Source organism: Gouania willdenowi, chromosome 15 (genome assembly GCF_900634775.1).
Source record: "Gouania willdenowi chromosome 15, fGouWil2.1, whole genome shotgun sequence".
In the NCBI taxonomy this organism is placed as follows: domain Eukaryota; kingdom Metazoa; phylum Chordata; class Actinopteri; order Blenniiformes; family Gobiesocidae; genus Gouania; species Gouania willdenowi.
In genome coordinates this window covers 12,268,133-12,292,809 of record NC_041058.1, presented here as the reverse complement: position 1 = coordinate 12,292,809, position 24,677 = coordinate 12,268,133, and the positions used below count along the sequence as shown (strand labels likewise).

The 24,677-nt window shown below is 36.8% G+C and overlaps 1 protein-coding gene across 2 annotated transcripts in view; it reads right to left on the bottom strand.

The window, feature by feature from the left end:
* LOC114477116 (cGMP-dependent protein kinase 1) overlaps window positions 1–24,677 on the bottom strand; it is a 127,103-nt gene that overhangs the window by 6,906 nt on the left and 95,520 nt on the right. For both annotated transcript variants that reach the window (XM_028469225.1, XM_028469224.1), the window contains exons 6-9: window positions 23,221–23,298; window positions 20,885–20,979; window positions 10,543–10,608; window positions 6,669–6,743 (exon numbers count right to left, since the gene is read on the bottom strand). In XM_028469225.1, the coding sequence (XP_028325026.1) occupies window positions 6,669–6,743; window positions 10,543–10,608; window positions 20,885–20,979; window positions 23,221–23,298 (314 nt within the window). The remainder of the gene's footprint in view (window positions 1–6,668; window positions 6,744–10,542; window positions 10,609–20,884; window positions 20,980–23,220; window positions 23,299–24,677) is intronic.

Below are 24,677 nucleotides of genomic sequence, written 5' to 3'. Positions count from 1 at the left end.
TGAAAACACAGTGGAACAGGATTAGGAGATAAGACGAAGGATGAAAGAACATGTAATCCACTTTCAACAACTGAAGACTAAATATTCATTTCTCCTTGAGCTCATTTGTTTGCAAATCCCCCCCGTAATCTATTAGGGATGTTATTGAGGATGTGGTGTGCACAAATGTAGGTGAACAGGATGTGTGTGAGTTTTCTCAGCGGGTAAAATGACTTGCAACCGTCAACCAGTTTGTCCTCAAATCGGAAACAAATTTCATTTCTATCATCAAGTTGCCGCTGTGTGATCATTTGGTTTAGAAATTATTGGTTTGGTTTCACTACAGCAGAGTAAAACAAGCCACCGCTGACCTGCACATGCTGTCAGACAGGATTGTTTCCACGTGTCTATCCTATCTCCAGCTGCTCGCTGTCTTTTCTGGTTATTGTTTTATCCATTTATACAGTTTTATTAACTCAGTCTCTAGATCAGGCGACTTAGGACAGAAAAAAAATCTCCACGTCACTAAAATACACACATTAACTTGTTAATTAACTTGTTACATTTGTACACCCAACCGTTACTGAGTGAAAAAAAAGTGAAAGACAAGACATCAAATGCATCACATCATAGCCGATCAACCAGATTAAAAGTAATGCATGGCGCCAAAACAGCACTGAATGGCAGTTATTTACTGAGTTTTAAAGTTAATAAATTTAGCTATACTTAGAGCCTATATATATACTGTATATATATATATTTATTTAATATATATAATTAATTGGTGTTATTTTATTTAAAAATTATTGTACATTTTGACATCCTTTTTATACATTAGATGTTTACTGTATTCAAGGGAACCGTGGCAAGATTTATTACCAAAAATAAATATGGGAGGTGAAAGTAACTAGTAACTTTTACTTTGAGTACTATTTAATTGAGCTATTTTTTACTCGTACTTGAGTATTTTATGTATGACGTACTTCTACTTGAGTAGAATATATCAGTACTCTTTACACCACTGTAATTAACCTACATATTTAGGAAACACCTACATGAAAGACTGTTTTTTAATAAAATGTCATAATTCTTTGACTGAGGAGATTAGTTTTGATTCGACAGAAGCTCAACAAATTACATTTTTATAAGCATTTTATACTGATTTATGGTGGCAAGTGTTGGCAGGTTAATGTCACCGTTTAGGAATAATATTTGGTTACCAGGGTGCTCGTGCTGTATTTATGTGTCTCTAAAGACACTGGTAGGATATAACGTCAGATCTGTAGGTTATCCTTTCATCTTTATTTCCTATCCTCCACACTGGATGACTGCCCATAAATCTCTTCAAATCCCTAACTGATCTTGACTTCAGGGAAAATGACTGAAAGTAAAAACAAACAGTCCCATTCAGCAGAGTCGGTAAAACACGACTGTACAAAAAGGTAAACAGACAACTTTGAATAGCTTTAGACTGTTTAAAAAAATACACAGTTTAAGCATGTTGAGACTGGATTTTGTTTGCAAGGACAGTTTTCATATATTGGCAGATGTGAGAGAAAAATCTGGAGTTCATTTTTATAGCATTTGTTTGCCAGCAGAGGGCAGTGTGACTCTATCATAAATACCGACCATGTAAGGAAAAAGTCAGGAGATATTACTTTTTTTTGGCTGAAGTACCCCCTTTCTCTTATTTCTGAATCCAAGTACCTTTTTGGAAAGAAATGTTATTTAGTGCCTCCTGAATAGATCTATTTTTCATAGTTTTTATTATTTCTGGTCATCTTCCGCCTGGTGTAGGACCAATACTGACCCTTGTATTTTCAGTTCGTGTTCTAATCAAGATCATTTCCATCATTATTTTAATTTTTTAACTAAAAAAAACGTTATAAAATCCCAAATTTCTAATGTTTTCATTTGTCAATTTTTCAGTATCTCTCTTAAGTACCCCCTGTAGTGCTATCGCGTACCACATTTGAGAAACACTGTAATATAGTTACATTAATTTTTAAAAAGAAGACATACTATATCCACTATATATACTATTGTGGTGCTACAATGAATTCCATCAAATTCAGCCACTGAACATGGACACAAGGGTAGAGTTTCAGAACCAAGGCATTCAATCCAACTGTGACTCAATAAAGAAAAGGAGACATTAACAAAAGCAGGTTTTGTTCCTGTACATGGAGATACTCTGCATCCATGGAGTAGCCATAATATGTTGTAAACAGAGTTTGATTATAAACCATACATCCATCTCGAACTGAATTAAAATCAACCTTGGGGTGTCAGTTTTTTAAACTGAAGCATTAATTTCTACTGCCCGTAATGTTCTTTTTAATTTCCTCTTATGTGGAAAATGCATTTACATGGATACAAGGAAGTATCCAGTTGCACCCCAGACGGTGATAATCAGTATCAATAGGCAGATGAGGTCATAAAGATGATGTAATATGTGAGCAGAGCTCATGAGTCACCTGACCTCAAAGATAACTCTCCTTAATATTCACATTCAGTCTTTCTTACTTCATTTCTACAGTCCCAATATTTAGGCTAAGTCACATTCATTAATTTTCAGTTACGAAATATTTTCTTGCTTGATTAACATAAGTGGGACCCCAAAATGAAAATGACAGCTTGAAAGTTCAATGCAAAGTTGAGAGTAAATCAGGCCATAACTGTTGGAGGACGCTCAAATTACTTTGTTTAACTTTTGCTCAAATAAAAGAAAATTCTTTTGGAACAATTTATGCACTTGAGGAATGTGAAATAATGGAATTTTACATCAAATACATTTTTCTGAAAGAGACTTCTGACTTGTATTTTCCCTTTTTATGGTGGCTCTGCGTCGTCTGAGATATTCTTTCTTTCATCCGCAGTGATAGATCCTCCTGACAGCAGAATTAAATTCAAGTATTTCTTGCAGGTTGTGAAGGATGACTTCTTTATTTGATATATTTGCTACAAATAATACATTTGACAACCCTAAGATTCAGTTTTGCTGAAATACAACTATTACTATAAATAAAGCATTACATAATCACAATAGGCCTATATTGATATTTATCTTTAAAACAAATACTATGTAGGACAGACATGGGCAACTGGCGGCCCAGGGGGCCACATGTGGCCCTCGGTCTAATTTTGTCCGATCCCCAAAAATTGTATTTCTAAAAGTTGGAAGGAATATAAAGCCTGACAAAAAACACAAAATAACTTCCAAAACACACAAATCAGCAGCAAAATGCACAAAGTGCACAAAAAATACACAAAATGACAACAAGGACAGACAACAACCACTTAAACAAAATAATGACAAAAAAACACACGAGAAAACAACAACGCAAAGTGTTTTAATGACAACTGTCAATTGCACAAAATAGCAGGAAAACAACAAAAATACAGAAAATGACAGCAAAAATACACAAATCGACAACAAAAATGCAAAAAATGACAGAAAAATACACAAAATTACAACAAGAACACAAAAAAACTACAAAAACAAACACAAAAAATGACTAAAAACTGACAAAACAACAAAACCACAGACAGAGACAAAAAACACATTATTCTAAATGCTGACATGAATGCTTGGATCAGATACAATCACATTCGTGTGGCCAACGCTGTGATACAGTTGCCCATCCCTGAAGCAGGATATAAAAACTTCCTAAAGCAAAACCTTCATCCTGACTGTTTTGGTTGGATTAAATCCTTCAGCAAAGCCAAATTGTGATTATGTGTAAAAATAAATAAAAAAAAATAAGAGTTAGCATCCATAGTTTATAATCTAACTCAAACCAGCTGATTATCTACAGTTGAGTAGCATTAGCATATTGAAGAAGTCAGCGTTAATTGGAGAGGAACGAAATAATAAGTTGGGATAAATACTTTATGTCAGAGTGCAGAGGAAAGCGATACAATTATTATGTGTTGCTTTAGGAAAAAACTTGCCCTTTTATCACACTTTGTAAAATAAAAACTTAATTTTACAATTAACTTGCTTAATTTGGCTACTGTACAATTCCCCTCAAGCCCATATGCATGAGTCATACTGATAATAGCTGCTCCTCTAATCGAGTGATTATTGTCAAACCAGTTGGCAAGTAGAGAAGTCATCAAGTACACGGAGCCCTGAGGGACTCCATGCCTGGGCTGGAAGCCAGACATACTATATAACTAATGCACTCTGCATAAAAATCCCTTTCCAAAAAGCGGCCCCTCCCCAACAACACAGGTGCTCTCGTCAGGTTGTGGCCTTCGCTGACCAAACGCTACAGAGCTGCAGAAGATGAATGACACTCTCAGTAGTCTGTCAGAAATCCCAAACATTGGAAACGAGTCGGGTCGGCTTTGTCACTCTTCTTGTTCTCCCTCCCCCTCTGGGTCTCTACATTTCAGAGGAGCTGCTCTGCTTTCTCACTCCGTGTCATCTGTCGTTGGGGAATTCTTCTCACTCTCCACTTTGATACAAACATAGCGAGTGCCAAGTATTGTACCACATTACTGCAATACGAAAGCACGTGCCTGAGAGAAGCGCACCACAATGCTACAGTGCCCTTTGCCCCTGCATTTTGTTTCCATAGCGATGATCAATAGAATATATTTGAATTTGTCCAAGAATCATAGTGAGGGTCAAAAACTCTGCTCTCTGCTTAGCCACAGGGGTATTATTATGTACGAGACCTAAAGGCATGTGGCATTATTACCATGTTGACCTGGAACATGTTCATTCATGAGCTGTGGCAACGAGTTAGAGAGATTATAGAAGAATATTTCAAACTAAATTCATTTTCCACAAAGGCATCTGTATAAAATAGGTTTGTCAAAATATCTAATTATTTTTTGTTTTTGTTTTTTAATAAAAAAGCAACAATTAATTAGGAAAGGTAAAACGGAGAAAATAACCTCAATATATGTATAACCATCCAATAACCAATCAATGATGTTTTGGTTGCATTATAATCTGGTTGATCAGCTATGATGCGATGTATTCTATTGTTGTCTGGTCATTTTATTTTTTTTTTTGAACTTTCAAAATGTCCGTTGATCATTTCAAAACAAAAACAAAAATCATAATTTATTTAATAACGGTTTGGTGTAGAAATGTAACAAATTAGTTTAATTAGTTACCTTCAAGAGTAACTAAACCCCAAATACAAATGTATTTGGATATGAAATATTGATGTTGATTGTTCCTGGTCCAACTCTCTACATTTTAGTCAAAGTCAGAGTGACTGCCCTCTATGGGTTTAAACATGGCTATTGCAATGGATTTTTGCTGTTGGCTGAAAACAAGATCATGTGATGTTTTGCTGCCATCTTGCATCAAACAAGCACTGTTAGCCCCGCCCCTTTTATATAAACTAGCACCTGTGAGCTCTACAATCTGTGGTGAGTAGGTTGGATTGAGAGAAGAGTGAATAGAGACCTATATTGAGTAACAAATAGCTAGTTAACATAGCATAGATTGTTTATTGGAGATTTTATAGTATAGACTGGGCGTGTCTTAACTGCTCCAGGAGCCCCGCCCATAATAAAGGCATTTTTAAAAGTCTCCTCCTAGTGGCAGGTCAGGAGAAAGCAGGGGTTTTTAGTTACTCTTTAAAAATATTTAACTGATTGAAAAATAATTTAATCATTTACTTCGTACCCCACTTCCAAAAGTGGGGTACGCAAACTGTCATGGGGGTACGTGAACATTTTTATAAACAGCGGCACTCAGGAGCCTCCATGCATTACCACAAATGATACATTGGCCTCTGTAAGACTAGCCTCTAGCGGTGATAGAAAAACAATCTCATCAAAAAAGCACAAATATGGCAAGAGCTACATTGCTTTGTGCAAGCCAAACGTGCTTGACGCCCTTTGCCACCACTTACTTGTGTGAAAGTGGATTTTCAGCTTTGAAAAACATGAAAACAAAACACAGAAAACTATTTAAGAGTTAGATTTTCTCAAATTCAGCCAAACATTGCAGAGTTCTATACATCCTTTCAACCTCACCCTTCTTATCACAGCTGTAATCAGTTGCCTTTCACAGTTTCAGGGTGATCAATGTGCTATATGTTCAATCAACAAAGGTTTGGTAGATTTATTCTTCCAAAATAAGAGACTATTTCTCAATGAAAATGCCAGTAGGCAAATTAATCAAATACATTGAACAAGTGATAATTCTGAATAAGGTATTTTCTTGTGGATTGTTATGTTAATCAGGTATGAACCCGGTATGAAGCAGGTCTCTCAGATCTATGAACACAGGTCAGATAGTGGAGCCCAGAGCTCACAGTAAACATAGTGATGCTGCGTTTAGTTGTTATGTTGCAAAGAAGTGGAACAATCTGTCAGCAAAGCTGAAGTCAGCATCCAATGTGAACATTTTTAAATCAAAGTTAAAGTTGCACTGTTGCACTTTTTGATCATGTAAAGCACATTGAGTTGCCTTGTGTATGAAATGCGCTATACAAATACATTTGATTGCCTTGCCTTGCTTACAGATTATTACTATTTTTTTTATTTTATATATTATTCCTAAAGGATTGGTCAAATTCAGAGACAAATTTCCTTGTAGGAATACAATGTATATGACATTATATTATTGTGTTTTTTAGGTGTGCAGGAGTAGGGGGTACATGGCTTTAAACTAAAAGTTTGGGAACCACTGCTTTAATTCATATTTTTAGTCTTACTTTGCTTTGGCGTCGGCGTCCTCATGGCCTTTGTTGGACACGTCCTCCAAACCTCCGATCAGGTGCTTGAATGAGCTGAAACACACACAAACCAAGCCTTAAAACTCTTTGTTTCCAATTATCTAAAAAAAACACAAAGAAAACACATTTACCAAAGCCAAATGTTACAAATGATGAACTTCCAGGCATTAAAGCTATTTTAGACCTTGCTGGGACTTTATAGAAGTTGGTGCAATGATGACAATTACTGAGTTTTCAATAAACAACCGCATAAAACTTTTGTGTTTGCTTTTTGTTAGCATCTCTTATAATAACAGGTCGGTTTTGACTCATGTCTTAAATCAGCTGCAAAATACACCAAAAAATATGATCTATCATCTCATTAGTTTTTCATCTCTTGGTTACCTTTTTAGGCTTTCTTATCCATGAAAATATGGGTATTGATATTTTTGGTGTGGGTGTCTAAGCCTTTTTTCTGTCATTTTTAAATGATAAAATGATCCTTAAGAGAACAGACAGAAAGTGGGAAAAGTTTATATAAAACATATTTTATTTATTTATAATATATTTATATTTATTATAAATTACAAATTTTACAGAATTTCCATGCCAATTAGAATTAAAAAGTCAATTATCTGAACTCAATTACAATTAAATTATGATTACAACAGCAACATAATTTTCAAATTACAATTACTGTACTATAGGGATGTAAAGATTAATCGTGAGGCAATTAAAAATCGATTCAAATGTGTCACAGTTCACATCGATACTCTGAAATTGAATTGCAGTACTTTAAAAAATAAATATATATATATATATATATATATATAAAGATTTTTTTTTTTTTACAGCAAAGGGCGCGATCTATTCAGAATTTGAAATTCAGGACGCACCACCGTGTTTTAAATCAGAAGTGTGGAAGCATTTTGGCTTCCCCAAGACAAAATGAAAGAGGTGAGAAAGAAAGAACATGTGAAATCCAAAGTCAGAGGGGCACAGAGACAAAAGGGAGAAACACGGGAGAGAATGAAAACCATCGTTTGTTTATTCATATTATTTCTTTTATATGGGATTTGCTTTAAAGTCCAATAGTTAAAGGACAAAATACATTTTCAGTTGCACTTTTAAAAACAAAAGGAACTAATATGCAGTTTTGCATAGTTTACTGTAGAGCCAGAGTTTAAATGAATATGCTTTTTTTTAAATTTATTTCATTCAGGATTTATTTTTAATTAAATTGCATTGTTTTGCATAGTTTATCAATGGATTCTTTTGACAATGAAAGATGAAAGAAAATAGTACAGTATTTTTATTTTTGAAGAAAAAAAATGAATATTTTTCAGTCATCATTTGTCTACAGTCTCATTTTGTAAAATAAATCGTGAATCGAATCGTATCGGGAGTTGAGTGAATCGTTACATCCCTACTGTACTGTATTATAATTGTATTTAATTATCAATTACACGATTACAACTATAATTGAACCCAACCCTGGTGTAAAGCCTGACATATGAAGAATTATATAACATCTATGATTACTTTCTATTACTACATCAATACTGATGAGTAAATACACACCACATGTTTTTACTGAAAATAAACATTTTCTGCATTCATTAGGGAGACTGTAAAAAAATAAACCCCACACAGCGTTTTCATGTTAGTTTCTTCAAGCTGTCAGCGAGATACACACCATAGATCTGCTCTGTTTGTGACCATGATGGCAGTTTGTGCCCTGAGCTTTTCTTTGAGTGTTTGCTTACATCATCTCTCTCAATGCGTCAAAGACCTCTTGCTGTTTGCATATACTCACTCTCTACCTCCTGTTGCTCTGCCAATTATCCTCATCTGACCTCTTGAGCTGAACTGTATGAAGCCAAAGCATTACACCTTCCATTAATATACACCAAGGCCAAGCTAGGTGACATACTTAGAATGTGACTGCAATGAACCAGCTTTCAGGGCTGTGATGGCACGAGTTGCTTGTATGACAGTCAAGCGTGATCACCTTTTGCTGGATGACTCACTCACAATCCCCTCTGTGGGCTCTGATGATGCCCATTTGTGCCTCTTGCATTCCCTGAGGCCAGAGGGAGGCTCTGAGTGAGATAATAGTATATCTACTCTTTGCTCACTCCATCTGTTTCTCTCTTTTTCAGTAATCAACTCAAGGCTAGAGAGACACAAAGTCACCATCAACTGCTTTCGATATATGCTTTTATGCCAGGTCGTTACCATAACAACTTGATCAATGTAATAAAATGAGATCTTTTACAAGATGAAACTGAATCTTGCCTGTGATTCAAGCATGAAACGGTTGCAATTTCTTTTTGAGGATGGAAACAAGGACACATTTTTACACCCATCTGTCTGTGTTCATCTAACAAACCAAGGCCAGACCTCAGAGGCGTTTCCTACACCTGCAGCTGGAAAACATTCACAAGACAATGAAAAGTGACTCCTGGACATAAAAGCTGGATCAATCTGGAGATTTGATGAGATGGCCGTTTGTAGCTGTTACGTCTTCTCAGGGTTGTGATAAAAGTAATACAGCACTGCTTTGGCTGTCAGTTAAAACATAATTATAGTGATGATAAATGACAAACTCAGGCAAATGATTAATGGCAACTAGTAAAAGTAAGAGAAGACAAGTTTTTCCATCTACTACACAAGCTTTATCTAGAATCTAAATCTATGAGGTCACAGATCAGGGGTTCATTAAGAAATTACTTTTTGATTTCTAGTTTTCATCTGTATTCAGACGTTCATAAGTGATACAACTGAGGTAGATATAAATGTCATGTTGAATGGATGAATGGATGATCAGGTTAACAGACTATAACACACAACAACATTTTCTTTTATTCAGCTAGGATTGCTTTTCTTTGATGATATTTTATTGTGTTCTGAACATTTGCTTTTCTTCAACTGTGTCAGAAACAGTTAACAAAGTACTGATAAATAATCAGGGTCTGTTGATTGCACTCTGACTTTACTTTGCATTTCAATGAATAAAAAGGAAAGCAGCCCAAAAGTTGGGACAGAAGAATAGCTTTTTGCCGATATTGTCCAAAACTATTTACAATATTAACCGATACCTACTGTATATATACTCAGATACCCTCCCCACCAACCTGCATTTAGGTCACATAATATATATTTCCAGAGAAATAACAGGTTAAATCCCCATTCTTATTATCTGGGGACCACATGTAATAAATAAATGACCCCCCCCAAAGTGTGCTTTTTATGTGGCGCATTCGCACGGGATATTGTGTAACATTTGCTCACATTGTTTTCAACATGGTGGGCACTAAGAAGAAAAGTAAGTACTGGAAGCAAGAAGAAACCTTAAAATTAGTAACAAATAAACATGCGTCCCGGAAACAAAACAACGTGATTACCACACATAAGATCCCGCCCATTTCTGTCCAAATCACAGAGAGGCCTATTGGCATTGATTAGTATTATCGCAGGACCTCGGAGTTTAGCAAAATATAGTAGGAAATTTGCGGGGGAATTTTTACTTTACAAATTACTGACATGGCCGATTTGCACTGGATTAACATCACAGACATTCTCCGTGATTGATACAAATCACATGTGGTCCCTAGGTAAAACTAATCATGTGTGAATAGGGCGTAAGGCTACTTTTCATGTGACTCCCTACTGGATGGATTCCACAAAAAACATAATTGGTGCAAAATAAGAATACTTATTCTATAAAAGTGCCATATTTGTTTTGAAAATGTTGTCTCAAACAACATTTTTATTTACAGTGGAAAAAACGATACAGATATCAAACAATATCACATTTTATGGCTAATATCAGACGATAATGACGCCCATCTCAACTTTTATTGATACTTACTCTCGATCGATGACCAGACAGGTGACGGCCTCTGCTGCAATGACGTTGGCTGTTCTTACATCCTCCCTGGAAAAGATGAACACACAACATGGTCAGACACAACAACCATGTGAACATTTAATCTGGTCCTAACGAGCTGCAGGTCCTTTAATAAATCATCTTTAATGCTTCATCAGAATCATGGCGATAACTCTGTCAAGGCCCCACATTTAGTCATGTCTGACTCAACTTCACTCTCTCCACACATGGACCTTACCGACAAAAGATGCATCACTTTCATACCAAAGCACACATTACAGTCATTACTTCTTCCTCTGATAATTTGAGATTCTCTCGGAAGAGTCGTCTGAACCACATGAATCATCTGAGTCAGTAATCCTTGTGTTCATTCTTCTCTTTAAGCTATGACACTGATACAGTGATATTTTTTTTAATATTAAACCAACAAAGCAGGTTTGGTGCTCTCCTGTCTAATGCTATACACAGTATACCTGCTAACGATACTTTCTATCTATACCTTGACAACAAAATAAATAAATGCTCCGGGAAGTAATACTTCACGATAAATTTCAACAGTTTAAAATCCAGATGTTGAAAAGATCAAGAACAATAAAGACAATTAGGAAAAAAAAAAACATTGAATCCAACGAAAGGGCTACTGGCAACCACTGCTTTAAACAAACGGATTTGGCAACCAATTTCAAAGAACCGAGGCAACAATTTCCCCTCCAGCCAAGTCAATTCTCTCTGCTCCTGTTGTCCAGAATCAAACCCGTCTACACACCTTTAAAAGCACACACAGCCCTCTCTCCCACACACACACACACAGATTGACCTCTTTGAATAAAGGTCACAGCTGGTGATGGAACAACACATTCTGAAAGCTGTGGACTCCAGCGGTAAAACTCTGCAGAGGGAGGAGCAGGATTTGTCAGAGGTAAAGGCAGATGAGTACTGAAACTCTCGTACTGTATTACATTCACTTTGCCTCTGATAAGCTACTGTGACCGCCATCTACGCTCTGTGCTCAACAGTCTGCTCAACAGTGCTCCACCTGTCTCTGTTTCAGTATTATTTTACATTTTCTATTCTTTGCTAATGGGTAAAGTTAGATACTTTTGTCCTTCACCCAGCATTGACAGTTTTCCTCTTGTCTGCACAGACTGTATTAATCCAGTCGTCATATTATAAGGATGTATTTTGATTGATTTTGGAGCTTAACATGCATTCACCCAATCAGAAACCTTGCAGTTCTTCCTTTTAATTTAAAAAAAAAAAAAAACATCTGTGCCGTCTGTCTTTTGCCTAGCTTCAAACTTTACAACAATAAAGGGCTACTTAGTTGTTATGCTGCAAAGAAGTGGAACAAACTGCCAGCAGAGCTGAAGTCAGCATCCAATGTGAACATCTTTAAATCAAAGTTAAAGGCACTTTTTTTCTCTACTGCATATGATTGAGAGAGAGATTTTTGGTCATGTTGTTGTTGATGTTTGTTGATGCTTTTAAATGTTTTTACTGATGATTTTAAATGTTTTGTTGCCGACTTTAATGTTCTTATTGATTTTAAGCTGTTGTCTGTTGCACTTTTTGATCATGTAAAGCACATTGAGTCATGTTGTTGATGTCATGATGATTTTACTGATGATTTTAATTGATTTTTACTGATGATTTTAAATGTTCTTATTGATTTTAAACAATTGAATGTTTTATCATGTAAAGCACATTGAGTTGCCTTGAGTATGAAATGCGCTATACAAATAAATTTGCCTTGCCTTGCCTTGCCTAATAATGTGCTGCTGCAGCAATCGCAATTTGATAACACAAATGGACAATGTTCCACTTTGGGGCTACAGCCGCTACATCAAAAGGTGGATGTATAAGAATTGTCCTTGAGAGAACTCAAAGATTTAGATTTATTAGAACCCGTGTTACATTTGTAAACTGCTGCTTGACGGTGATTTAAAAAAACAAAACATCTTGTTGATTTCTTAACGTCAACGCAAATGACAAACTGTGAGAATAATAACACGTTAACAATACCTGTCAGTGAGATTAGTTTGTATACGAGTGATTTAAAGCCACCGACTGAGCCAATAATACGTTTGCTGTTGATAACTGCAGAACAAACAAATGGGAAAAGGAACACACTGCGAGGGACTATAAGCATCTGCACTCTGTGTTTGAAATACCCTTTGGACTTACTTAGAAGTATTTCTGTGTTGAATTTCAGTGGATTGTTGCAATAAGCAGGATAATTGGAAAGAGGGAAGATGGGGAGTGATGTAACACACAGGTCAGAACAGGGGTGTGCTGTGGGACACTGACAGCAACTCGTGGTGTGTCTCTGTAGATACTATGATTTATGGGGGGGGGGGGGGGGGGGGGGTCAGAGACCTTTACAAATACAATTTGTAAACAGGACAGACGGTAAGGAAAAAACATATGTTGCAGGAGGGTTTCTATTGGTACTCTATAACTCTGCATTTAAAAAAAAATGTAGTGCCTATTTTTCAGATTTCTGCATGGTTTCAAGGAAACTATCTTTTAAAATGACAAAACTGGAACCAGGTTTTTCTTGTGTCCCCTGCAGGTTTCTGTATGATAGCGTCATCTTCTGTCTATCTCAGCTGGTGATTAGGTGCAGTTTCACAGCTTCTCCTTGTTAGTTCTAAAGTCTATGCCTGCTCAAAACCGCTCTTGCAAGTTGTTCTGATGTAGAAACTTCTATTTTTTTTTTAAATTTTCTTATGGATTTTTCTTTTGATTAGAAAAATAAAATGTCAAACAACCGGAGCTGTCTAAATGTAGCCATGGTATCCAAACAAGACACCTTTGAGTCTCTGGCTGCCACTAAGCTACAGTATTATAAATATTTCCTATAGCTAGCCTTGATAATTCAACTCTCAGAATTAGATTAAAAATACACAATAAACTTTTTTTCAGGGTTGTGGATTGTACTGCTCTGCTCCATTATTGACCATTTAAACAAGCCTCAAGCCTTCACTCAGGCTGAAATTTCAACATTTAATCTCACTGTGAGTCAAGCCTTTTGCCGCTCTGCACAATCTGCATATCCTCACATAGCTGTAGAGTGACAGCACACTCTCAGGCTGATTTCATCTCCTTAATACTCAAGGAATTCGTTGCTTTCTATTCATGGAATGGTTTTAAAACATGTCCTTTTTTGTGCATTTGTGATTCTAATCAAGAAGGGTTTTTCAGCATTCAGAAGATTACTGGAAAAAAGATCACACCTGTAAAATAACTTCCATACACGGAATTAAAAAATAAATAAACAAGGAATACAGTTACACAATCAACCCCTTTTACAGAGTCATTAATCAACCTAGCAAACATAACTTTGGACTGGAGGTGCTCTTAGAAATCTTAATCTTGCAAAACCAAAACAGTCCATTGCAAATGTTACACTTTTTCCTCTTTGCTTAGAGAAATAGTTGACAGTTCTTTCACAGATGAATGGCTCGTGTACCAAATCTGACTCTCAGAGTTTAACTTTCCAACTCCCAAAATAAGATTTAGGACCAGCAGGTCAGGGCTCCATTGGTTTAGAACAGTTGTGGGTGTTTCCGAATTAAGAAACGCATGTGATTTCCTCTGTCAAAATATTTCCCAAGAAGAATCTCAAAAGGTTTGGGTTTGTGGGGTTTGATTTTTTTTCCCCCCAGTTGTGGATTGCGCAGAAGGAAATGTCTATTTTCTACTAAAGTCAACAAATCACACTACAAATCTACTAACAACACAGATTAAGAAAAAAGCCAATACAGACAATTGAAGATGGCAGATGATAAAGATGGGCTTTTGAGTTAAATTGAGTGGTCAAACTCAAGTGAGACATACAAAGTAACGGATAGGGTGCTTTGCACCTTAAGGGATTATAGAAGATGTATTCTGCATACTGAATATAAAAAATGAATAGCAGTTCACCTTAGATGCAATTGCACTCGTATTTTTTGCCAGAATGATTTATGAGTAGAAAAGTAATAAATCGTAAAAAATATTTATATATTTAGCAATAACACAAACGGGGTTTCTGAAGGTTTTATTATTTAGAACAGAGCTTTGCAGAGGAAAAACTGTCAGGGTTGGTGAAAGATGAAGTGTGTGGAGGTTTGGAACCAATTGCAGAGGGGAAAAAGGGGAGGGCAGGCATCAAAAAACAAAACAAAAAACAAAAACCAAGCCAGACAAAGTACAAACAAAAGGTTGTCCAATAAACATTAGTACTCACTGAAATAAAACTAACTCAAAGACTGGCTGACTAAAAAATTGTACCAGCTGCACGCCAACAAAACCAAGCTATTTATATTACAATGAACCTAAAAATGATTTATGTTCAAGCACACCTTAAGTAGTGAGGGAAAGCAATAAGTAAATTCAGCATACTTGAATGGTCTTGTCTCTTGCTCAACACATACATAATGACAAGACAGGGACTGAACTGAAATCATACCATCTGACAACAAAATACCTAGAAAACCAGCAAGATGCACAGAAATACATAAGAAGCATGATTAAAAAATCTACAGGACTTAAACTATCTATCTATCTATCTATCAATGAAGATGTAAAGAATACATTTTAAGAACTGGTCCTTATTATTATTATTATTATTTTTTTTTTTCTCCAGCATTTTTACAGTAAGCTACAAAAGAAAAATTGGATGGTCACATAACTCAATATAACGCCCTCCAACGTGAGCACAGTTTTTTTTTTTTATTGCTAAGGTGACTTTTAGCCTTAATTTGAAGGACACAATTGACTCTGCTATCAAACAGCACCTGTGAAGATAAACTTTTTTCTCTATGCCTTTTATGTCTTTATTCGATCAGTGGCAAACATGACCGCTGTAACACAAGCTGAATAGGTGATTTATCAAAGAGATGTTTTAAGGCAGAAAGAGCCAGACACGGTCACCAATGCCACCTCTGCCGGTGTTTGCACACTTTTTTGAGAAAAAAAAGGCATATGCTAACATGACTACAAATATCAACTGACATACAAAGAGAAAACAGGAGGTGGGTGTGCATGTTATCTGTGCCCATGCAGTCTATTCTGTTTACACTTTGATCTGACAGGGAGAAAGAGTCACATCAGATCGATTCACTCGGGGAAAAGACGTCCTTTTCTGAAACATCCTCCTACTGTAATGTTCTACAGTAGATTATTTACTCACTTATTCATTTGGCCATAATAATAACACATTATTCAAAAAGAAGACAAAAAGCTTGCTGGAATTATTACATGAAAGTCAAGGAAACATTAAAGTGATCAGCAGACGCCTCTGAAGAAAACTGGCAGTTGACAGTCTAAACGTGTCAGGAGACCAAAGTAAATTTCCCGAAGAACAATTGTCTGAATAAATGACACCTTAACATATTATTTAAAAAAAAGACTAAATTAACTTATTGGAATTATTACGCAAAAGTCAAGAAAACATCTATGCAATCAGCAGACGCCCCTGATGAAGACTGGCAGTTGACAGTCAAAACATGTCAGGAGATGAAATTAATTTCCTGAAGAACAATTGTCTGAAAAAAATAAACCATAACATATTATTCAAAAAGAACTTGCTGGAATTATTACGCGGAAGTCAAGCAAACATCAAAGCGATCAGTAGATGCCTCTGAAGAAGACTGGCAGTTGACACATGACAAGAGATCAAAGTAAATTTCCTGAAAACCAGTTGTCTGAATAAATGAAACCTTAACATATTATTTAAGAAAAGACAAAAAGAACTTATTGGAATTATTTCGCAAAAGTCAAGGAAACATCTAAGCAATCAGCAGACGCCTCTGATGAAGACTGGCAGTTGACAGTTGACACGTCAGGAAATCAAAGTAAATGTCCTGAAGAACAGTTGTCTGAATAAATTAAACCTTAACATATTATGCAATCTAATACATTCTCTGCTCATTGTAATGCATATAAAACAAACAATTATAGCTAGCAGGAGAGCAGACTTTGATTTGTAAAGATGTTTTTGTCGCTGATCAAAGGAAAATGCCTTCTATGGACAGAGCTTCTTTTGGGTGGATAGAAAGAGGGCTATTGAGTTTCATGAGCAAGACCACATGCAGTCACCACCTAATTAGTAAGATGGCAAAAGAACCCTCTGATCAAACGCCTTCATGCCTCACAGACAGCCAGTGTCACCATTATTTGAATTTGTGAGACACGCGTGACCATCAAAGGTGGAGGTAAATGAGATTTTCTCACTCGAAACTGTGGATGAAAAAAAGGTGTCTATGATGACGGATAGATGCCGAGGTATAAGGAGCCCTTTTGTTAAAGGATTGATTTTCTTCAATAAAAAAAAACAAAGGAGAGCTGAAGAAAACCAAAATGAGAAAACCATGAAACTAAATCACTATAAATTGAGCATTGCGTTAGTTCAGGCACGGAAGTCAAGCTAGCCAGTCCCACCAGCTGACAGTAGCAATTCCCTAATTAGTTAATCATCCAGCTGATCATGTCCCATGCTTCCCATTGGTTAGAGTGAGTCACAGCGCTGTATTTAAACCACCACAAACACCCCCACCCCAGTTCCTCCTCTTCTGTCTAATTAAACAGATGGCAACGGCTCAACTAATCCAGGGCACTCTGTTGTTCTATCTCTCTAACCTGTTCTGTTGTCTTCCTTTTGTCCACTAACCCCAACCAGTCGAAGCAGAGCCACCTCTGAACCTGGTTCTGCTGGAGATTTCTTCCTGGGAGTTGATTCTTCCCATTGTTGCTAATGCTTGTTCATGTGGATTAGTTTGGTTTTCTTTGTTCTTACAATTTATTTTTTTTATAACTTGATGACTTTGTTGTAATTTGTGCCAAATAAATTGAATTGAATTGAAGATACTAACGCCTGTGCATCTGTTCCAGGGGGTTCTGCGACCGCTCTCTCTGTTTATGCCTCTCCATGTAACTCATGGAAATGTGAATGGGAGCTCCTTTCGCTTCGGGGTTTCCATGCAGCTGCTTGAAAGGACAGAGAAGTCCCAGAACAGAGACATACTGCCAAATCAAAAATGCCTGCTAAATAAAGCTTTTTGACTAAAGTGATCCTGACTGAATTGATGTTATTCCAACCATGACTCTTACACATTACATGTTTTCCTGCTGTAGGGATTTTTATTTATCTTTTGGTTGCTCCAGTCATCAGTGTGCATTCTTTACAAGGTATAATTCAATATGAAAAGCTTCAAAGCTCAACACAAAAGAGAATAGCTGCTTAACTGAATAGAAATGTTTGTTTTTTTTCTAAATCCTTTCCTTCATCAAACAGCCAATATTTCAATACACGTTAACCAAAAAAAAAAAAAAAACTTGATTTATGTTTGAAAAGATACATGAAATCAGTCACAGATGTGTTAGATTCTTCACCCGGAATGCTTCAGGGCAGCTGTGGTTAGAGATGTAGCTTACCTTTTACCAGCTAATGAGTTTATCTTTAACACTTTCTTGAAGTTTGCTACATAAATGTAACTTTTGATTTCAGTGACTGAGAAATACTTGAATCCACCTTAAACTTTCTCCAACCACAAGGAGGCAATATCTTCTTCTGTTGTAGTTCAACCTGCTTAGTGCACGCACACATGTGCACGTACAAAAGCAGTTGTTATGGTACCTGACAGTACGTTTAAGGCTAGCTTTTTCTCAACAATTTATCTGTTTAAATAATACATTGGGCCTTCACAAGACAGGACAAACAGCAGGATAAAAATATCCCTTCAGGGCTGTCTTTTAAGGCAGATGGTCCAAATAAACTTTTACAGCAGAAGTTTGAAGAAAATACAAGCGAGATAAAAAATGTAAACAACCCACGTTGATCATTCTACTTCCATTTAGGCCCTATGCTACAAATCTAGATAATTAAATCCTGGAATAATCTCTGTTAGTGGGCTTCAACTAACCAAACATTCTGTGTCAGAGAGACGCTGTCTTACGACAGTCGATCACAACACGCTAATTTAAGCCAAGTGTTTTCAGTCTCGGTACGCGCGCGTTCACATAAAATGGGTGGAGATTGCACCGTCTGACTAATCACTACAATGGAGAAAACTGTGAGAGCAAGCGTGTTCACAGGAGGTACAGCTTATGATCTTAAACAATAATCATTAATTTAAATCCATGATGACCAGGCAGGAAGCTGCTGACACTATTAATGTGTAAAAGCGTGATGTTATTCATCATATTAATCCATTCAATGGGCTCATATCATAAATAATGAGACGTTTTTATGCATTCACAGAGTCAGCTGATGAAGCCTGTGTCTCGATCCGTATGCGCAGACGAGTGAAGTTATATATTAATTAATTGAATTAATATGACTTCATCCATCTGTAGATCAGTCCATCAGATATACATCTATATCTTTCCTAAAGGCTGTCATTTGTAAATGAAAGGATTGCAGAGAATATTTAGACATTGATGGTGTGTGGATCTGATTTGTTAGCTGTCAGATCAGATGCACACAGTGACGTGTCCTTTTTTTTGGACAGCTCGTTCTGTAAGAGAAATGATTGATCAGGATGTGGGACTCTATCGCTCGCTAAAATCCTAGCCAGAGCAAAACCTGCTCCCAAGCAGGCTAGGCATTCAGCACAAGTTTCCATGGTGATTTAGCTCTGTAAGATGTTAACGAGCTTCCTGTCCAGCACACACTGATGAAATCCTGGAAGTTAGCGCGATAAGAGGTAATCTTGCTTCGTTACATACCCCCAAAATGCTCAAGGCATATTGAAAACATTCTCTCAGCTGCTGATAGAGCCTTGCATTACAGAGGTGTGTCAACTTTGTGGAAGATACACACTAGTCTTACATCTGCTTACAGTAATCAATGCATTTCTCTGCAGACATTAAAAGGAAAGACCAGAGAAAACACTAGTTAAAACATAAGAAAGGCAACAAAATACACAAAAATTGCTTCAAAGACAACAACAATACACAAAGATAACTCCAAAAACTCACAAAAGGACAGAAGAATATTCAGGAGACCAAAAATAGACAAAAACAAAACAACAATGACTCAAAAACTCAAAACAACAACAGAAACACACAAAATGAGATTTCTTTTTAACAAAACAAGAACAAAAAAAAAACAAACACAAAACAAATTGAGCATAGCTTTAGTTCAGGCAGGCCATGGACGTCAAGCCAGCCACACCTCCAATCAACCAACAGCCCAGATTGGCTCCCTATTGGTCAAAGCATACAGTAAGCACTATTTAAACCTTGACAGCTGCCTCTAATGACCTCAGCAAGCATCTCGCAACCCACCTCCGCCCCAACTCCTCCAGGTCAGTATGTATCCAACTACCTGGGTGTCATTTTTTTTGTCATTAACATGCTCTGATCTGTTCCTTTGGGTTTCTGCTAACTGCTCTCCTTGCTTTAGCCTTTAGCCGGAGCTCAGGGAAGGTCAGGGAGGAGTGCTCTCCCTACCTCTGGCATGGAGGTCCCGGAACAGACCCATACGATTGCATGCCTATCCATGTAAAGGGCTCAAAGGTGCTATATAAATTCTAATGCACATTTATTGTAAATAAAAAAATTATTTTGACGAAAGCGGTCCTGACTGAAATTACATTTATAACAAAAATATACAACATGACTCCCAAAACCACAAAACCCTTTGTTATTCCCGTATTAATACTCAGATTGGTAATTATCCTAAATGCTGACATGAATGTTGACAATGTGGCCCTCGGATCAGATAATCCCAGTTGTGTGGCCCCACTATGATAAGAGTTGCCCATCTCTGCTGTTGTATGTGTGGCTTATTGTATTTTCAGTGCAGAGAGGTTTTGAACTGGTGATGTCATTGGCATCTCCGATAAATTGCAATGCTTTCTTTAAATCTTGACTTATGCAAAGTGCGAGACAGTAAGTGATATGTTGTTGGAAATATTTCTGCTTTGCAAAAAGAAAGCTAGAGATAACTATGTGACATCCTCAGTTGTACTCCTTCTATGGTGGGAAGTGGTTACATAAAACATGTCATAACACATTGTGAAATGTACAAAAATTAATGTATCAATACAAATTGTAGATACATTTCTTTTTCAGTGACTGTTTAGACTCTTACTTTAAATCGACTTTATCCAATGCCATATATTTACTAAATTATCAAAGCTGTGACTAGGAAAGAAAGAATACATTGATGAAGGCTGCAGGCTATTTTGATAGTAAATTTGAAGGCAGCATGTTTCAAATGCAAGGGGAGATATTGAAGACAGATTGGGAGTGGATATTAGATGGAAAACAGGGGAAGAATGCGAGACACGAGATGTAAATTGGAAGAGGCAGCGTTATTAGGTACAAATCCTACCCTTGAAGCGCCTTCTCTCCAAACCAGTCTCCTTTTCCAAGGCTGCGAATGTAGACGGGCTCTCCGTTGGGCAAGTCTTCTCTGGTCACATTAACCTGGCCAAAGAGCAAACAAAAAATAAAAAATCACTCGGAGACATCAGGAGAAAATTAGGGTGGCACAAAGAAGATTGAACGCAAAGTGGTAAGAAACAGGGCAACACAAACAAGTAAAAATAAAAGTGGCAAGTTAAATGAAGAAATCATCTATCATTTCAATCTCACTACCTACATGTGACAAGTCTGAAAAAGGCAAATTAAATGGCAGTATTACAAAAGACGGAGAAGCAGAGCTGTGACAGAAGCATGGGGTAGAGTCAGGTAAGGTGGGGTGTCATGTCGTTGCGCGGATGTGGGAGGCTTCTCTGAACACTTCATTTGCAACATGCCATGCGAGTGATGGCACTCTGCTGTGACAGACGGCTTTACAAATCAAACTGATGGCACTTCAGTAGATTTAGGAGAAGCTGAAGGGAAACAATCAGTCCGCGCCCTTGCAAAGGGTCTTGTCTTCCTCTATTATTTAAGCTCTGCATAGATGAAGCAGCAGCATGCCAGGATCTCCTCCACACCTGAGTGACAGTGTAATTATTCATGATCTGATCAAAGGGTGTGGATGCAGACAAACACAAGGAGAATAAGCCAAAGTGTGAATTGTGTGGAAAGAATGTGCAGCAGATTGTAACACCTGGAAAATTGATAGCTGGAGTGAAAGATGTGGGAATAACAAAAATAAGTAGCTTTGATGAAGTCTGGTGAGTACATACTTGTGTTAAAGTGCACACGTGCATGTTGTCTCCTCTGTCTTAGTGAAGCCTTCACAGATGTTGTGGTACAGGATAGCTTTGCTCATCAAGGGAAGGGGAGTACATTTGTTTTTTTTGCTTCATAATGTTTAATGACATTTCCTTATTTGATGAGTAAAATTGATTAAGCGTAAAATTATCATGACAATATGCCTTTTATCCAAACCATTCCTCATTGTGCTCTGTATGTATTGAAATTTGCACACTGTCTCTGTCTCTCTTGAAAATGTCCTCTAGGAAAAGGTTTACTGTCAATGAGGTTCTGGAACAGCTCTTTCACAGTGAAAGTGACGTAGAGGAGGATGTCTGAGACACAAATATGTTACAAAAAAGGATATAAAAATAAATATTTTTTTAGGAGAGGAAAGCGGGGGGGTCAACAACATCAATCATTATGGTTTATTGTGTGATAGTCATACATTACCGCCCCAAATTATAAAAGATATGAATGAAAGATTTTCAAGATACACTAACTCTAAAACTGAAAGTGAGACCTGATGGTGGCACTGCAGGAAAGTCATTTGTGTTCCTTATTGTTTCTCTATCAGCATATGCTCATAACTTTGTGCAAGGCATAAGGAATTAGGAAACTTTTCTTAACAGACGTTCTCCCCGAGATGTTCACACTTTGCTGCTTCGATTAGACCAAAATCAGATTGAGTGTCGTTGTTCTGTTAATGCAGCTGTTCATCAATTCAAAATTCAACTTTTTGAACAGCACCTCTGAGCACACTTCTAAAGCCATTTCCTAAATGAACTCAGTGTGACTCATTTAAAGCAGCAACTTAACAAGTGATAAAGACTTCTGAAGGAACCAAACAATTGCAAACATTACCATCTATGTACTTTTTTCAAGTATTACCTTTGCTTTCATGCTTTATTCATTTATAGGCTGATGTCATTGAATTCATGATGCAGCTCAAATGGATTAACTCTGGCAACACTATTTCACTCTTGGGTACTATTTTGAAAGTTGCTTTCATTATATCTGATGAGCACTGAGACAAGCTTTTACACAGGCATTGATGATTGTACACGGTGAAAATTAATATCACAGATATTGTATAAAATCTTAAAAAATACAATGTTGTTTTTTGACAACAAATACGAAAAGAAAAAAAAAAAAACATCTGGTTGAAAAATCAACAATGGATTGAAGGACAAGGAGCTTAAAAATGAGGGAGAAAAAGAAATAAAAAATTAGTCATCAAGAAAAAGTTAATCTTAAGTTTCAAAGCTGCGTGGTAAGAAAGCTATAGTTGTGATTATGGAAAGGTGAAATCAAAGTGACTCTGTTTTCCATTCTAGCTTCAGCTGGAGGAGATGATGAAAGAGGATGCATTTACATCAGTCTTCTCCTCTTATCATCATGACAGATGAGTGCCAAGCCCAAGCCTCCATCAGAAATATCACCCCATGCTCTGTGGATGACTTCCGGTGTAACTTCACTCAAATGTCTGTGATGATTAGCTCGTTGGTCGGCTTTGCTCACCTTTCCTTTGCTGATGATGAAGAAGGTGTCTCCTCTGGCCCCCTGTCTGATGATGTACTCTCCGTCATCATAATGTGTCTGGACGGAGGAGAAGAAGGTGATGAAAAAGAAGGGGAAGCAGAAGAAGAAAGAGAGATAACTTTTATTGAACCACATTTCAGATAATTAAAATACTTAATAAGAAGAAGAAGGAGAAGAAGGAGGAGGAGAAGAGAGAGGGAGAACCCTATTTACAGGACCATACTTCAAATAATTACAATTATTCTTAAACACATATCAACATTCAGAAATGACAAAATAAGAAAAAAAGAAAAAAAAAGAAGATGAAAAAGAAAAACAAAAAAGAAGAAAGAAGAAAAAAAGGAGGAGGAGAGAAAAAGGAGAAAAAGAAAGAGATAACCCCCTTCATAGGACAATACATCAGATAATTACAATTCTTCTGAAGCACATATCAACATCCAGAAATAACAAAAGAAGAAGAAAAAGAAAAAGTAGAAGACAAAAAAGAAGAAAAAAAAGAAAAATAAGGAGGAGGAGAGAAAAAAACAGAATCAGAATCAGTCCTTTATTAATCCAAGGGGGAAATTGCTTAAAAGAAGAAAGAAAAAAAAGAGAGATAACCTCCTTTATAGGACCATACATCAGGTAATTACAATTCTTCTTAAACACATATCAACATTCAGAAAACAACAACAAAAGAAAAACAGAAAAAAAAAAAAAAGAAGAAGAAGAATCATTATTATCCAGCAGTGAAATAAGCTAAAGATGAATTGAGCTGGACTACTTTCTTCACCCAGTGGCAAACTATCAGGACATTCCACAGCCATCCTCCCACTGCTGGTCTCTGTGACCTTGAGCTGGAGGTAAAACATTAATGAATAAGAGAATACCCCTACGTCCAATAGGAAGCTGTGAGAAGATTCGTCCCCCAGAGTAAAATTAATATAGGATATTCATCCATCCATCCTTCCATTCTATTTCTCTACCCTGTAATCCTCTCCTATTCAGGCTTGAGTGATTAAACATGGTACAGAGCAACATGCTATGGTCTGGAGTCTGGATTGGCTGCTACAGCTACCAGAACACGTCCACACTCACATTCAGCTCTCTGAGCCAAATAACCTTGAGCTGGAAACAGTTGCTAAGGACAATAATACAGTGCATGGGACATAATGAAACCATACATAAAATAAGCTAGAAAAAAAAACAGTGCAGCAGGAAAAAATACCTTGACATCCCATAATGGGATAATCTCAGGGACCAAAGTACAAGTAGTGTTTGAAAAACTGTCTAAGAACCTCAGCCATTATGTTGTTGTTCCACTTCAGACCTTAAGATCAGTTGAAAACCAGGGTTCACTGTTCTCTGAGAGCTCCTGAGAGGATTTCATGCTGCAGCTGAAATTTATGATGTTTTTATCTTCCTTTCATTTCACACAGGAAATAAAAGTTGCATCA